Below are 15,991 nucleotides of genomic sequence, written 5' to 3'. Positions count from 1 at the left end.
CAGAATCCCATTACCACTGCACCCAGAAACCCCCAACAAGCCACTGTGCATCCAGATCCCCCCACCTCCACATCCCCCACTGAGACACCCATACCCAGATTCTCCCACACAGAACCCTGTCAACCCACACCTGGATCCCCCCACACTAAGGCCCTCCACACTTGGATACTGCTGGACTGAGCCTGCCTGCTTACCCCGGTGCACCTGGCACGGAGGGGCAGGGTTCTGGAGTGTTTCTGGGGCAGGCCAAGTTCTTGCACTGTGTCAGGGTTGGGTGCAGCCTCATCGCTGAATCCATGTCTTGGGGGAGAGGGGGAGCTGCACAGTGATCTCCCACCTTGGGGAGCCGGTGGCCTGTGCTCCCCAGTGCCATGCTGGAGCCTCCACATTTATTTGACAAATAAAATTAGCAGATTTTTGAAGAATTTTAAAATATTGTGCACAGAATTTTTTGGCAACGAATTTTTTATTTTTTGGCACAGAACGCCCTCAGGAGTACACTGTGGAACAAAGGCACCAAATAAACCTTATACCAAAAGTGCAAGTTATGGATGGAGAGCTAACCTGTGCTTTAATCACTCAACAGTCAGGAAACACGACAAAAAAGAATTTCGGTGTAGGGCAAATTTGAAAAAAAATATTTTCAGAATACACTTTTAGCAACTTATTCTGCTTTATCTTTATAAAATTATAATTGTGCTTATAAGATTCCAGTTTTGATCTGAAATACTGCATATAGGTCAAATTCTGACTTGGGCTATGCAGTCAGTGCATTCAGTGGAGTTGCACCCCATATGCTAAGTCTGATTTGGCCCTCTGATTCAAGTCTTCCAGTATTCCAATGGCATTGTGCACAGATGTGTAAAAGTTGCATAAAAGTTTTTACTGTGATTTAGGAAAACCTTGTCTTGTGCAATGCATAACCTGTGAAGGTGCACACTGAAAAACTGTAAGACTCTAAAGGGAAGTGCAGATGGATAGAATCCTGACTTAATGTATATAGGTTTTAATGTCCACATTTGGTTTACAAAAATTCAGATTCAGTGCACCAAGGATTATGGAGGACCTTGACCTAATTCACCACACAGATTGGACAGTGCAATGAATTGATTTTAATGGTGTAGGATCAGAGACTGAATGAGACAAGGGCCCTGAAGAAAACACAGTGTGTAGTCACATAATTAAAGTCATTGGACAAGGCCTTTGAGTCTGGCCAAGCTATGGTTGGCACAGGAAACAGGGGTAGGTGAGTAAAAGATGGCTTTCTGTCCCTGTTCTTCTCCCTAAAAGTTGATTTGGCCTCCACTCAAGTTAGAGCAGCTTCTATATAACAACTTATACTTGCTTGTAACTTATAACAGCAGGGATTGCCTAAGTGCAGTACTTTCTCTATCCACATTCCTTCCTGTCCCCCTACCACTCCCTCTATTGGAGAGGTGTCTGAGGGGTGATGTAGATTTGGCTACACTGACTCTATGCCATGTCCTATTAAAGGAGAATCCCCAGCTGCACTGTTAAGGCAGATTTTGTGGTAGAAAAGGGCTGGATCATAAGCTGAGAGTCCAGCCTTGAATTTTAATATATGCACACAAAATTCAAGTTTCTATGTGAAACATAAATTTTGGCAATTTCCTGACTTTTGGAAGTATAACTTTTTAAAAAACTTATAAGTATGGTAGCAAACTCTTGCTTGCATTCAGCTAATGGTGGAGGAAACTCTTTTAAAGTCAGATCCAAAATAGTATTTAAATGTAGTTTCTATTTTTAATATCTAAATTCCAGTATTTCACATTTGTTTCCTATTTCAAAGATTATAAGTTTTCATATTATTTATCCAACCATCCCGTATGAAGACAATATAGTATCACAAACAGTATTGACAGTGAACAACTTTTCATGACGCAACATATATACCTTAATAAAAATGCTTTCTGGAGACATTTGTTATCTACCATCAGTGGCAAAAGTATTTGGAAAAGGTGTTTTATTTTCTAATAGCCCTTCACCACTTCCCTTAGGCAGTATACATTTCCATTGTCTCTTTAAAATCACGCACCTACTAGCTTTGTTCCCACTTCTCATCTTGATACTCACAGTGATACAGACAACAGGGTAGCCAGCAACTGGACTGGTTTTGTCTTTGGCTCTAGAAGTATCATCGTATACTAAAAGAGAAGCAATCTGAGGGACTGAAGGAAAGGTGACATCCGCCATGCTGTTCATCTCTTCAATGTACACAATGGCCTTGGCTGTCTGGCAATTAACATACAGAAACACAATTTTTAGTGCGAATTTACAAAAACAAGGTAACTCAATCTGAAGGTTGATCAGGAAATATTTTCTAGCAGCAGCAGCATTTGTTAGCCTGCAGAATTGTGTCCCAAGAGAAAAGACAGAAGCATCCTGGGTTGAGTTATTTAAAGCTTGACTAGAAGCACTGGAAAATATAGCGCAGAGTGAGAAACAGAATGACAACAAAATATTTGTATTTCTCAGAAGGATGAAGGCATGAAGTCTTCCACTTCCTTCCTCACTGTGTCCTTGAGCCATATAGGCATAATGGCATAACTTATCTCTATTGAATGCTGCAGCTTCACATGTCTGGATCTGTGGTGTCCGTAATTGCTAACAACAGCTGTATCTTTGCTGCCTGATGATAGGGAGCCAGGCGATAATTCTTATTTACAATGTTATGCAGGTGTGACACAGAGGGCCATTAGGGATTCTCTACTCTGTGTCAGCAGCTCTTGTCAGGTCAGGCACACTCCATATACCTAACACTCTGTCGTCATGCTATATATCCAAATAGTGGGATGTAACATATCATTTCAAAACTAATAACTGACTTATTAATATTCCTGTGCTATGTGTGTGTACAAAGGGATATGGATAAATATTAGAATTATGTTCTTAAAATGTGTTTGGCAAGCAATGCACAAGCTGTCATAAACAGATAGCTAAGGGTTAATGTCTCTTTCACCTGAAACACCTGACCAGAGAACCAATCAGGAAACCGGATTTTTTCAACTTTGGGTGGAGGGAATTGTGTGTCTGAGTCTTTTGTCTGTCTGCCTGCTGTCTCTGAGCTTTGGAGAAGTAGTTCTATTTTCTAATCTTCTGTTTCTAAGTGTAAGGACAAAGAGATCAGATAGTAAGTTATATGGTTTCTTTTCTTTGGTATTTGTATGAATATAAGTGCTGGAGTGCTTTGATTTGTATTCTTTTTGAATAAGGCTGTTTATTCAATATTCTTTTAAGAAATTGCCCTGTATTGTGTTATCTTAATACAGAGAGAACATTTGTATGTATTTTTCTTTCTTTTTCTATAAAGCTTTCTTTTAAGACCTGTTGGAGTTTTTTTCTTTACTTCAGGGAAATTGAGTCTGTACTCACCAGGGAATTGGTGGGAGGAAGGAATCAGGGGAAAGTCGTGTGTGGGTTGAATTGGCTAGCCTGATTTTGCATTCCCTCTGGGGGAATAGGAAAGTCCTTTTTGTTTCCAGGACCGGGAACGGAGAGGGGGATTCACTCGGTTTGGATTCACAGAGCTTGTGTCTGTGTATCTCTCCAGGAGCATCTGGAGGGGGGAAGGGAAAAAGGATTATTTCCCTTTGTTGTGAGACTCAAGGGATTTGGGTCTTGGGGTCCCCAGGGAAGGTTTTTCAGGGGGACCAGAGTGCCCCAAAACACTCTAATTTTTTGGGTGGTGGCAGCAAGTACCAGGTCCAAGCTGGTAACTAAGCTTGGAGGTTTTCATGCTAACCCCCATATTTTGGACGCTAAGGTCCAAATCTGGGACTAAGGTTATAACACAAGCACAGTCTGCCCTACACAAAGGAATGTGGATTTGCTGGTCATCAGGCAAAGACAATGAAGAAATGGTAAACAAAGCCATCAATCTAGTGAGTGGGGGAGCCAGTCTCTTGCAAAGAGCTAAACCTCAAATGATAAGTAATTGAATCAATTGATTGTATACAATATTACTGTATTATAAAAGTGTATCAAGTAAGATCTTTTATGAACGTTAACACAACATTGGTGATTAATATCACCTGAAATGTATGTATTAACACTATCTGAGCAATTATGAATACTAATTGATATTACACTTAAAGTCTATGACCTAACAAAGGGAGAAACAGGTTTTCTCCCAGACAGAAGGGAAGGCAGCTATCTACCTGTCTCCAATGAAATTAAGCAAGAAGTGACCAAAAACAATGGAAGCCCACTTTTATGGGAGGCTCACAAAAAAGTGAAGAATGGTTCATGAGGTCATCTTGAGTTTGGGGACAAAGCAGTGAGTTTGGGAAGATATAGGGAGACAGAAGAAGCTATCTTGGCATCCATCACTGGACAGACACAAGGGGCCAGATCACTTGTAAGATGAGAAAGATGGGTCTTTACAACCCAGAGGGTTGAAGTCTTTGGGAACTGAATATAGGTGAGAAACCTACTTCAGCAAAAATCTTATCCCTGAGAAGACAAAGGAAACAAGCTGTCCTGACTTTGTCAGAGTTGACCAAGGAGATGGTCAGTCATCTTGCTGGACGGAGGTGTCGTAAGAATCTAAACAAAACTAGTTCAAGAAAGTCTTGGTCACTAGAAACCATTTCCAACTTTATCCCTTATACTTGAACTCACTTAAAACCTCTCTCTCTTTCTGAATAAATAAACTTGTTCTACTTTCATTCTTGATACACTTTTTATATCCAGTGCTGTGTTTGTCCTGAAAGGATTATTAACTACAGTTAAAACAACAGGCTGTCTCTTTAAAGGAGCAACAGATCTTATTACTCCTCTGAACATTCCAGGAGAGAGCTGGACATTTCAGGGCAGACAGTTTGGGGAAAATTCAGGGCTGGGGGTTTGTTTGTTGGGGTCACTTGGCTAGTAGCAATCAAGACTGACAGAGACTGGAATGTGACTTTATTGTAACAAACATGCTGTTGGCACCTGAGTTGCTGAAACAGGGTGGTTCTAAACACAGATACTCAGTGCACACCTGTGTACACTGACTGATAGCATCCAGACAGGGAGCTACAGCAGCAGAGCACTTTAAGACAATCAGGGCTAGAGGACAGGCAGTGACACAACCTCTCACTGGTCTGGGTTAAACCCCACAATGTGACAACTGATTAAGAGATTAAACAGTATTAAGGATGTTGCACTTCTAAATCATGAATATGGAGAATCAGAGAAGGAAAGTATGAGTGTTAAATGCAGACAGACTGTATTAATAGATAAGACTGCGCTACTATTTCAATTCAAGCAACAAGTATAGTGATAACAGAACTATTATAGCAGAAGTTACATTTAATACATGTGTAGGCAGTCTGCCCAGGGAACTCCCACAGCTTCCAGCACAGGTGTCAGAAAGATCCTCTCAATCAGTGTTTCCAAGATGATGACAGCAGTTACTGAGAACTATCCTGATAAAGCGTATTAATTTGCAGGGAGATATTACAGATATTTATTTCATATATATTTTTAAGAACATATATGTTCCCTGTGGCCCTTTGGGCTCTTCAGCCACCGAGACGAGTTATTTTGGATGGAAATTTTAGGCTCTTCATTACAACCCAGCTGAAGAACAAGGCTACAAGAATAATAGCTATAAAAGGTCTGTCTGTCTGCCAGATTGTGCTGTTGAATAGTTTGTGTTACCTGTATCTCTGCCACCATGTTTTCATCAGGCTTCAGGTGAACAGTGAAGGCCTCTCTCATTTCCCTAATGCCATCAAAAAGAACCTCAATCTCCACAATGTGCTGTGTTTCACCCTCCTTAAACTCAATTTCTAAAAAACACAAGAAGACATTTTAAAAAATAAATCTGCTGTTCACAGTCGTCAGCTTACTGATCTATTCTATTCTGGCATGACACAGAGAGCTACAAAAGTTAATATTTGTCTTGCAAATTACATATGTTCATGTGACTTGAATGAACTAGTTTACATTATCCAAACACAAAAAAATACATAATTAATTAATTATGTACTAACTGGGTCATCTCATTTCCTGTGGGAGTAAACATACTGTGTAAGGACCAAGAAAATACTGAGTTTTGGCTTGTGGAGTTTCCCTGGGATAATCCAGTCAAGGATGCAAGGTTTGTCCCTCCCACTTAATGGGCTGGACTCTCTAAATCCACAGATGTGAAATCCATGAGGAAATCCTCTGGATCATAGAACACTTGCGAAGGGCTGGGGATTTGTGGCAGACACACAGTGTTCTGTCCCTGCTTCTTCTGTGGTAGCATGTTTCCCTCAGAAGTCAAACGACTCTGTTGGTTTACAGCACAGGGTACGTCTACACTACGGGACTATTCCGATTTTACATAAACCAGTTTTATAAAACAGATTGTATAAAGTCGAGTGCACGCGGTCACACTAAGCACATTAATTCGGCGGTGTGCGTCCATGGTCCGAGGCTAGAGTCGATTTCCAGAGCGTTGCACTGTGGGTAGCTATTCCATAGCTATCCCATAGTTCCCGCAGTCTCCCCCGCCCCTTAGAATTCTGAGTTGAGAGCCCAGTGGCTGATGGGGCAAAAATCATTGTCGCGGGTGGTTCTGGGTAAATGTCGTCACTCATTCCTTCCTCCGGGAAACCAACAGCAGACAATCATTTTGCGCCCTTTTTCCCTGGATTGCCCTGGCAGATGCCATAGCACGGCAACCATGGAGCCCGTTCAGCTTTTTTTTTTTTTTTTTTTTTTTTTACAGTCACCATATGTGTACTGGATGCCGCGGACAGAGGCGATACTCCAGCGCTACACAGCAGCATTCATTTGCTTTTGCATGATAGCAGAGATGGTTATACAGTCGTTCTGCACCTTCTGCTGCCAGTGTAATTTGGCAATGAGATGACGGTTATCTGTCCTTCTGTGCTGTCTGCTGCTATCATGGGTGCCCCTGGCTGACATCGGTCGGGGGCGCAAAAGCAAAACTGGGAATGCCTCCCCGAGTCAATCCCTCCTTTATGGTTTCTAAAAATAGAGTCAGTCCTGCCTAGAATATGGGGCAAATGTACTAGAGAAGCAGTGTATCAGAGAGTACAGCTGCTCTGTGTGAGATCCCGCAGAAATGATGAACTACATGCCATTCATGGGGGGTGCCCTTGTAACAACCCCACCTGTTGCTTCCCTTCTCCCCCAACCTTCCTGGGCTACCGTGGCAGTGTCCCCCCATTTGTGTCATGAAGTAATAAAGAATGCAGGAATAAGAAACACTGAGTTTTTAGTGACATAAAATGAGGGGGAGGCAGCCTCCAGCTGCTATGATAGTCCAGGCAGGACATTAAGCAGTGTGGGGGAGAGGAGCCCAGCATCCCACTGCTATGACAGTCCAGAATCTTTTCTTTTCACATGAAAGGGAGGAGGCTGATTGAAGCTCAACCCCCAGTTGCTATGATGAAGACGGTTACTAGCCGTTCTGTACCATCTACTGGGAATGACCGGGAGTCAGTCCTATTTTCACCCAGGCGCCCCCGGCCAGCCTCACTTGAAGCCAGCCAGGAGGACTCACGGGTTGATAAGAAGGACGGTTACCAGTCCTACTGCACCGTCTTCCACCGGGGAGGGGAGAGGAGCGGATACTTCTCTTCACTGCTGCAGCATCGCGTCTACCAGCAGCATTCAGTAGACATAGGGTGACATTGAAAGAAGTCAAGAAATGATTTCTTTCCCTTTTCTTTCACGTGGGGGAGGGGGAGTAAATTGATGAGCTATACCCTGAACCACGCCGAACAATGTGTTTGAACCTACAGGCATTGGGAGCTCAGCCAAGAATGCAAATACTTTTCGGAGACTGCTGGGGACTGCGGGATAGCTGGCGTCCTCAGTACCCCCTCCCTCCCTCCGTGAGGCTCCATCTGAGTCTCTGGCTTCCCGTTATGCTTGTCACGCAGCACTGTGTAGCCTGGAGATTTTTTTTTCCAAACGCTTTGGCATTTCGTCTTCTGTAACGGAGCTTTGATAGCACAGATTTCTCTCCCCATACAGCAATCAGATTCAGTATCTCCCGTACGGTCCATGCTGGAGCTCTTTTTGGATTTGGGACTGCATTGCCACCTGTGCTGATCAGAGCTCCACGCTGGGCAAACAGGAAATGAAAATCAAAATTTCGCAGGGCTTTTCCTGTTTACCTGGCCACTGCATCCGAGCTGAGATTGCTGTCCAGAGTGGTCACAGTGGTGCACTGTGGGATACCGCCCGGAGACCAATACCATCGATTTGCGGCCACACTAACCCTAATCCGATATGGTAATACTGATTTTAGCGCTACTCCTCTCGTCGGGGAGGAGTACAGAAACCGATTTAAAGATCCCTTTATATCAATATAAAGGGCCTCGTAGTGTGGACGGGTACAGCGTTAAATTGGTTTAACGCTGCTAAAATTGGTTTAAATGCGTATTGTAGACCAGGCCACAGAGACGAAAGCGAGCGCAGGGTAAGGCTTATGGGGTCAGTGTCAGCTGATAATACAAGTTCCTCTGCATCAGAGGACAGATGAGTGAAACTCTTATGTGCAAGAAACACATCCCACTCAGCAACCGGAATGGGACATTTCTTATTTGACAGTTTTCTTTCTGTTAGAAGCTTCTTTCCTCATTTATCACTGGGTAACTGCCTTCCACCTGTGGAAATCTGAGGGGGTCCAGTGTTCTTGCTGGAGGCTCCAGGACCAAATCCTGCTCTTCAGCTCAGGTCACCAGAAGAGTTCTTCCAAAGTGACAGAACTATTCCAACACCTGATTGTTAGCATTTGGTCATTTCCCAGACTACCAGGGTAGGTGGAATGAGGAGAGAAACTGCTAGCAGAAAGGGAATTTTCAGCTAAGAAATTCCTCATTGTGCTGCACAGCTTTTCTCCTCACTCCTCTTTTCAGGGGAAGTGGCAAGCAGTGAATCACAGAAAGAAAAAAGCAAAGGATAAATAGAGTTTTTAAACTGTTATTAGAGTAGGATAATAGGTGCAAAAAGAAGTCTTATCTCATAATATAGAGTAAGAACTTTGTATATTACAGAATTATATGGAACCAACCTAGCAACAGCTTCCTGCCAATAAGACATCTCTGCAGAGGAACAGAAACCTACTTTGTAAATCTTCCTCAGATGAGGCTCATATCCTTTTCCCCACAATGATCCCAGGGAGCTTGCAGAGAGAGCCTTGACTCTGTCTCACCAAGTAATTTCTCAGTTGCTTAATATAGCAACTTGTGCAGTGTTTTAACATCTTGCCTGCAGCAACTTTTAGGCCCTAAGACCTTGGCATTTTGGACAGAATGAGATGAACAGGGTAAAAGTGAGTGGCATGTGTACTCCATATGCCTGAAATATCCGTTTAGAAATCCATTCATGCCATCACCTTCCACAGGAGTATTATGGGCTAAAACAAAATGACAGGAGAACTAATTTTCAGGAATTGTAGAAAGAACTTACCTAAACCAAAAAATTTTCTGGAGTTAAAAGAATAAGCTATTCCTCGTTGCAACAGCTACTCCTGGGGGAATTCTGCACCACTGTGTCCCCCCCCGCAGATTTCTTTGCTTCCCTGCAGAAAGTAATGGGGCAGCAAAGGGAAGCTACTTGAAGTGGGGGCCTGGGGATGTGCATGGATGTAGTTTGGGGGGGCACTGCCCCCCCCAAACAGAAGTGAGGTGGTGGGGGGGCACACAGGGTCATCTGGCACTGCCCCTCCACATTTCTGCAAACGCAGAGCTGCCCAGCTGAAAGAGGGTGCCGCTTGGCTCTGCTGACTTTGCAGCCGGATTCAGCCTCTTGGGTTCTAGTGCCTGTTGCGCTTCCCTTCTGTGTTCTGGGAGTCATCCTGCTTTCTGTACAACAGTGAGTGTCCATGGTGGGACAGGGCAAGGGGGTAGGGTGGGGCTGAGAAAAAGAGGCACTGATGAAGGAAGGGGATGGGGAAGGGGGCAATGGGGAAGTGAGATGGGATGGGGAAGAGAAGTGCATCCAGATCCCCCACTGAGCCGCCTGCACCCAGACTGCCCCACACAGAAACCTCTCACCCCACACCTGGATCTCCCCACACTAAGACCCTTTACACTTGGATCCTGCTGGGCTGAGCCTGCCTGCCCACCTGGTGTGCCGAATGCAGAGTGACAGGACCCCAGTGTTTCTGGGGAAGACCCGGCCCTTATACTGTGTCAGGGTTGGGTGCAGCCTCACTGCCGTGTCTCTGTCCTGAGGGGATGGAGGGCTGCACGGTGATCTCCCACCTCCATGCAACTAGTGGCTGGTGCTCCCCACTGCCATGCTGGAGGTGACTAGAAAGGCCAGCCACAGGTTTAATCTGTCACTCTAAGTAATCTTGACACCTGATGATCCTGAGATGAGGAGAGCGATATCTCTGCCTAAAAACTACCACTAGGGCTTTTATGCCGTTTTCTGTGGTGTTTAGTTGTAGGATTCCAATCAGCCATCCTAGAGCAGCAACTCTAGAGTAGCTGAGATCACAAGAACTGTGGTGGTTGCTAGTATTAGTTATATTCTGGTAGCATTGGGAGGCCAAGGCCCCAATACGTTGTCACTATACAGACAAGAGGCAGTTTGTTTGCAAAGAGTATTCAGTTTCCCCTTGCACCAGAAATGTAAATTTGACCAGATCAGCAACTGAAATTTCTGGGTTGAGTTCTGCCCGCAGTACCAGAAAGTACTGATGAGGCCAACTGAATAGCCCTGTCAAACCACACTTCTCTCCCGTTAACTGTTACTGTAGGTCATCATGTTTGGATGAAGGAGTCCCTGCTTTAAGTGGTCTGGTGTTTTCTGCAGGTGCAATGGAGGTTCCTTGGTTGCCTATTAAGTCTGAAGTGCCTTCTGCATCACTGGAGGAGTAGGAGAAGGATTTCAGCTCTCTATTCCCCTTCCCAGGACATTGTTTCCACTGCTGAGGAGAAATTGTGACCTCAGGTCACTTCCTAATTTTGGAAGGGTATAGATATTCCTGCTTCAGTAATAAGCCAGCCTCTAATGGGAGGTAGGAGGAGATTTCCCCTGTGAGGACCATGACTGCTCTCTACATAGTTTCTTCAACCTTCTTTTGAAGTAATTAGTACTGGTACTGTCACAGACACAACAATGGACTCAATGGACACACTGGTCTGAACCCATGTAGCCATGTCTGTTTTTGTTCAGATACGTCACACATAGAGTTGTGGAAGTGAACAATTCAGGTTGCTGCTTTGCAAAGGGGGTACTTGATTTTGCCTTTTTCAGACTCAAACTCTCTGAAGTTTGCAAGACTTTCCCCTGAGATGGCTGTGAGGGGGTTCCCCTCTCTGCAGGAATCCTCATGCTCCTGGCTGAGCTTCTCATTTTGGAATCATGGCTTCAGGAGAGGGTTGAGGCCTTACATGCCTGCCTGACTCAAAACCAACCTCCTGGTCGTGTGAAGGCCAATAGCTTGTGGCAGCCAGGCATAGCTCACTCTCTCCAGCTTGTGCCCTGGCAATGTGAGGGTTGATGGCTTGTGGCATCACGGCATAGCTCACTCTCTCAAGACCATATCCCATGACAGTAAGGTTTGATGGCTTGAGGAGGAAGCAGGGCACCGTTTGCTCTCTGAATCTCCCAGAAAGCTGCCCCTTGGACTTGGCTCAATGCTTGCAGGGCTTCTCTGCAGCGAAGCAGACAGCCCACTTGAGAGGTGTTGTACTGGAGAAAACAGAGGATTAGAACCTCAGTAGTCCATTGATTCTCCACCTCAGGAGATGCGGGAGAGGTGCATGAAGCTGAAATGAAGTCACTACTGCATGAAAACAAATAAGAATTAAAATTATAAAACAAAATGGTCTGAAGAAACTGAACCGCCATCTTTTTCCACTGCTGGAGGCACAAAATCCAGTGGACTGAGCTAAAAGACAAAGCCTAGTCTTAGAGCCCCCAACAACAACACTGGATTGCTGCTGAATTCCACAGGTGGGAGCCATTATTCATTAGTAATGAGCGAGGAAAGCAGCTGTGCCCCCACAAAATGTCTATGGAATAGTTTTCCAGAAGCAATTGGAATGCCCACAGCCCTCAGCACCTCCACAATGAAATCTAACACCTGCTTGAAACTTGCCATCATGAGCCTAATTCATCACTGGTGTAAACTCACTGACTTCCCTATAACAGAGTTACATCAGGGATTAATTTGTTTCATTATGATTGTGGCACCTTCAGAATGGCTACATGATCCCAAAGTAGAATTTTGTCTGAGATGAAAAATGGCTGCAGGAAACCATCCCAGGCCTTCAAAGCAGAATGCTAAAGGAGATTAATCTGTTTATCTCTATGCACATTAATAAACAAAGTTGATTAAAAATTTGAAGTCTTTTGATGTTAACAGTTAACACAAAGGATTCATATATCCCTTCTATTAGCCTGGCAGTTTATTTCAGATAAGTTTCCAGGATGTTTGCGGCCCTGTGGGCACTATAACCATGGAAAGCCATGGAAGTAAACAGAAATTCTGAGGAGGTGCACATTCTCTGAGGGACTTACTGGCCGCCGCTTCCAGCAGCTCCCATTGGCTTGCAGTGGTGAATCGCAGCCAGTGGGAGCCGTGATCAGCCAGACCTGCAGACGGGGCAGGTAAACAAACGGCCCGCCCCGCCAAGGGCTTTCTCTACACAAGCAGTGACCCCAGTTTGAGAAACACTGGTTTAGGCAAAAGCATTTTGCATTGCTGAATACTTACTTCAGAATCAGTAATGCTTTCTTTTAAAAACATTCATATGCTGGACTACTCTCCGAATTACTGAGAATACACTGCAACTCCAAATTATTGGAAGCTAAATATAGAAAATATGAAATTCCATTCCTGTGGCCTTATTAATCCCAAAGGCAAAAGGCACTAATGAAAGCAGCTAAAAAGTATTAACAGCTTAAAAGTTCACAGTGATTTTTTCCCCTTTAAATACCGTACAATTGTGGCTGAAATAATCAATGGGATGTGATATTGATCTGAATGACAGCCGGAGAGTCTCGTCATACCTTCTGACACAGGGTGATAGTCTTCTCCAGAGGTGGCAGAGCCATCCTTTGTGTGAACCCTTACAATGGAAACCTTTGAAGTGTCTCCCAGACGAAGCACTGGAATTTTTACAACCACCAGCTGTCCTACATCTTTTGGCTCACTGACACTAAATTTGGTCTCACCAAACTTAATAATGGCCTCTGTAATAACAGAAAACAGTGTTTAATAGTGTGCACAAAAGAGCTTTTAAATATCAAGGTCAAAATGATATTTGTATGGTCAAAAATAACTCCTCACTGTCTGCATGATCTCTGATCCTTATCAGGGTTTCATTTTGTTCACCAATAGAAGCACCGTAGGAGGAATCACTTCTTGGAGTGCCAAGAACTAGACGCAGCTCTTCCTCTTCTTCGTGGAGAGAGTCATCCACAAGCATGAGGGTGCAAGGTTTCTCAGTCTCACCTGGAATCGTCATGCAGAAAGTAATATCATGCAGAACTTTACATTGTTACTAGATGTACTACAGGCATTCCTCTCAAGCTGTAGGACTCACAGGTCAATTCTATGGTCAAAGCACCTGTACTGGCCCTTTATAAGTAAATAACTAATGAAAGTACTAGCAATAGCATCAGCAACAACACTTTTATTTACTATAATGGTAAGACTAGGTATATACATGGGTGTACAGTTAATATCTCACAACACCTCTGAGAGGTAGGAGAGTATTATCCTCATTTTCAGAGGTGGAAAATGAGAAACAGGAAGGCTCAAGACCAAATTTTAAAGAATAGTCTCTAATTTTGGGTACTTTAATTTATGGCAGTTCAACTGATTTTCATATGGCTCTCAGCTCCCACTGATTCCAATGAGAGAAGTGGATGCCTGTCACCTTGGAAGATCAGTAGCTATGTGTTTCAAGTTGAACAACCAGAAAACAATGGGCCTAAAATTAGTGATTACTCTGAACTTTTGGTTCTATCTGATTTAAGCCTATTTAGAACAGTGGCTCTCAACCTTTCCAGACTATTGTACCCCTTTCAGGAGTCTGATCTGTCTTGCATAACCCAAGTTTCACCTCACTTAAAAATTACTTGCTTACAAAAACAGACATAAAAATACAGAAATGTCACAGCACACTATTACTGGAAAACTGCTGACTTTCTCACTTTTACCATACAATTATAAAATAAATCAATTGGAATATAAATATTGTACTTACATTTCAGTGTATAGTATATAGAGTAGTATAAACAAGTCATTGTCTGTATGAAATTTTAGTTTGTCCTGACTTCATTAGTGCTTTTTCTGTAGCCTGTTGTAAAACTAGGCAAATATCTAGGTTTCAGAGTGGTAGCCGCGTTAGTCTGTATCAGCAAAAAGAACGAGGAGTACTTGTGGCACTAACAAATTTATTTGAGCATAAGCTTTTGTGGGCTAAAAACCACTTCATTAGATGCATGCAGGGGAAAATACAGTACACAGAGAACATGAAAAAATGGGTGTTGCCATACTAACTATAAAGAGAGTAATCAGTTAAGGTGGGCTATTATCAGCAGGAGGAAAAAAATTGTAGTGATAATCAGGATGGCCCATTTCCAACAGTTGACAGGAAGGTGTGAGTAACAGTAGGGGGAAAAATTAGCATGGGGAAATAGGTTTTACTTTGTGTAATGACCCATCCACTCCCAGTCTTTATTCAAGACTAATTTAATGATGTCAAGTTTGCAAATCTTTTTTGAGATGGGGCAATCACATCTGCACGCAGTATTTAAGATGTGGGTGTACCGTGGATTTATACAGAGGCAATATGATATCTTCTGTCTTACTACCTATCCCTTTCTTAATGATTCCCAACATTCTGTTCACTTTTTTAACTGCTGCTGCACATTGAACGGATGTCTTCAGAGAACTATCAACAATGATGCCAAGATCTCTTTCTTGAGTGGTAACAGCTAATTTAGACCCCACCATTTTATATGTACAGTTGGGATTATGTTTTCCAATTTGCATTACTTTGCATTTATCATTATTGAATTTCATCTGTCATTTTGTTGCCCAGTCATCCAGTTTTGTGTGATCCTTTGGTAACTCTTCACAGTAGTTTTGTACCATCTGCAAATTTTGTCACCTCATTGTTTACCCCTTTTTCCAGATCATTTATGAATATGTTGAATAGGACTGGTCCCAGTACAGACCCTTGGGGACACCGCTGTTTACCTCTCCATTCTGAAAACTGACCATTTATTCCTACCCTTTGTTTCCTATCTTTTAACAGTTACTTATCCATGAGAGTACTTTCATAAGAAGGAAGGTCCTCTGCATCATAAGATTTACATACAGTGGAAAAAACTTGCTTAGGGCTCGGAAAAAACAGAAGTTAAAAATGTGAGCATATAAAAATGAGGAGGCAAGAAACTGTTCTCCAGTCAAGTAAAAGGACGTTTGGATTGATAATCCCCAAGAGGGACTCAAGCAATTTTTCCCTCAAAGTAATACCCCATTTCCTCATGTTTTTTTTCTGGGTTCAACATTTTGAGTCACCCAGGCAGACTAAGAAAGAAGAAATAAGTAGGAAGAAGGAGGAGAAATTTCAGAGAGTAATAATTAGCTTAGCTGTGTCCCTATGCCAAGTTAAAAGGTGTTTACCCTTTCCAGCAGTAGATAGCTGGATTTGCTGATGGTCTGTCTAACGGGGCCAGAGATTCTGGGGGTTTCCTTTGTAATATTACCTACTATTCAGTTCTGCCTGCAGCACAGCAATGGGATCCATTTGTTAGGATGAGTGGCTGGGCCTTTGCAAAAGGATATCCCTTCTGTCTCTATAGATGATCCCCCTCTAGTTCAGGATTAAGGCAGGATGGTGTGAGGAATGCTGTGCTGCCACTGCCCACGCTCAACCTATTCTGTGGAGAGAGAGCTTTGTTCCCCCAAACAGTCTGTATGGCCTTTGCTATGAGAAAAAAATACACATGATTTAAAGCAAAACCAACTCTGACGGAATAAAAGATTCTA

At 43.2% G+C, this 15,991-nt stretch overlaps 1 protein-coding gene across 1 annotated transcript in view; it reads right to left on the bottom strand.

Moving 5' to 3' along the window:
* The window catches only part of FREM2 (FRAS1 related extracellular matrix 2), a 223,922-nt gene that overhangs the window by 42,792 nt on the left and 165,139 nt on the right, over nt 1-15,991 (bottom strand). Inside the window, exons 10-13 of the mRNA XM_030563843.1 lie at nt 13,277-13,441; nt 12,997-13,179; nt 5,665-5,795; nt 2,095-2,253 (exon numbers count right to left, since the gene is read on the bottom strand). Of these exons, the coding sequence (XP_030419703.1) occupies nt 2,095-2,253; nt 5,665-5,795; nt 12,997-13,179; nt 13,277-13,441 (638 nt within the window). The remainder of the gene's footprint in view (nt 1-2,094; nt 2,254-5,664; nt 5,796-12,996; nt 13,180-13,276; nt 13,442-15,991) is intronic.

The sequence above is a fragment of the Gopherus evgoodei genome, chromosome 1 (assembly GCF_007399415.2).
Source record: "Gopherus evgoodei ecotype Sinaloan lineage chromosome 1, rGopEvg1_v1.p, whole genome shotgun sequence".
Taxonomy (NCBI): Eukaryota; Metazoa; Chordata; order Testudines; family Testudinidae; genus Gopherus; species Gopherus evgoodei.
This window is presented reverse-complemented; position numbering and strand designations above follow the sequence as displayed.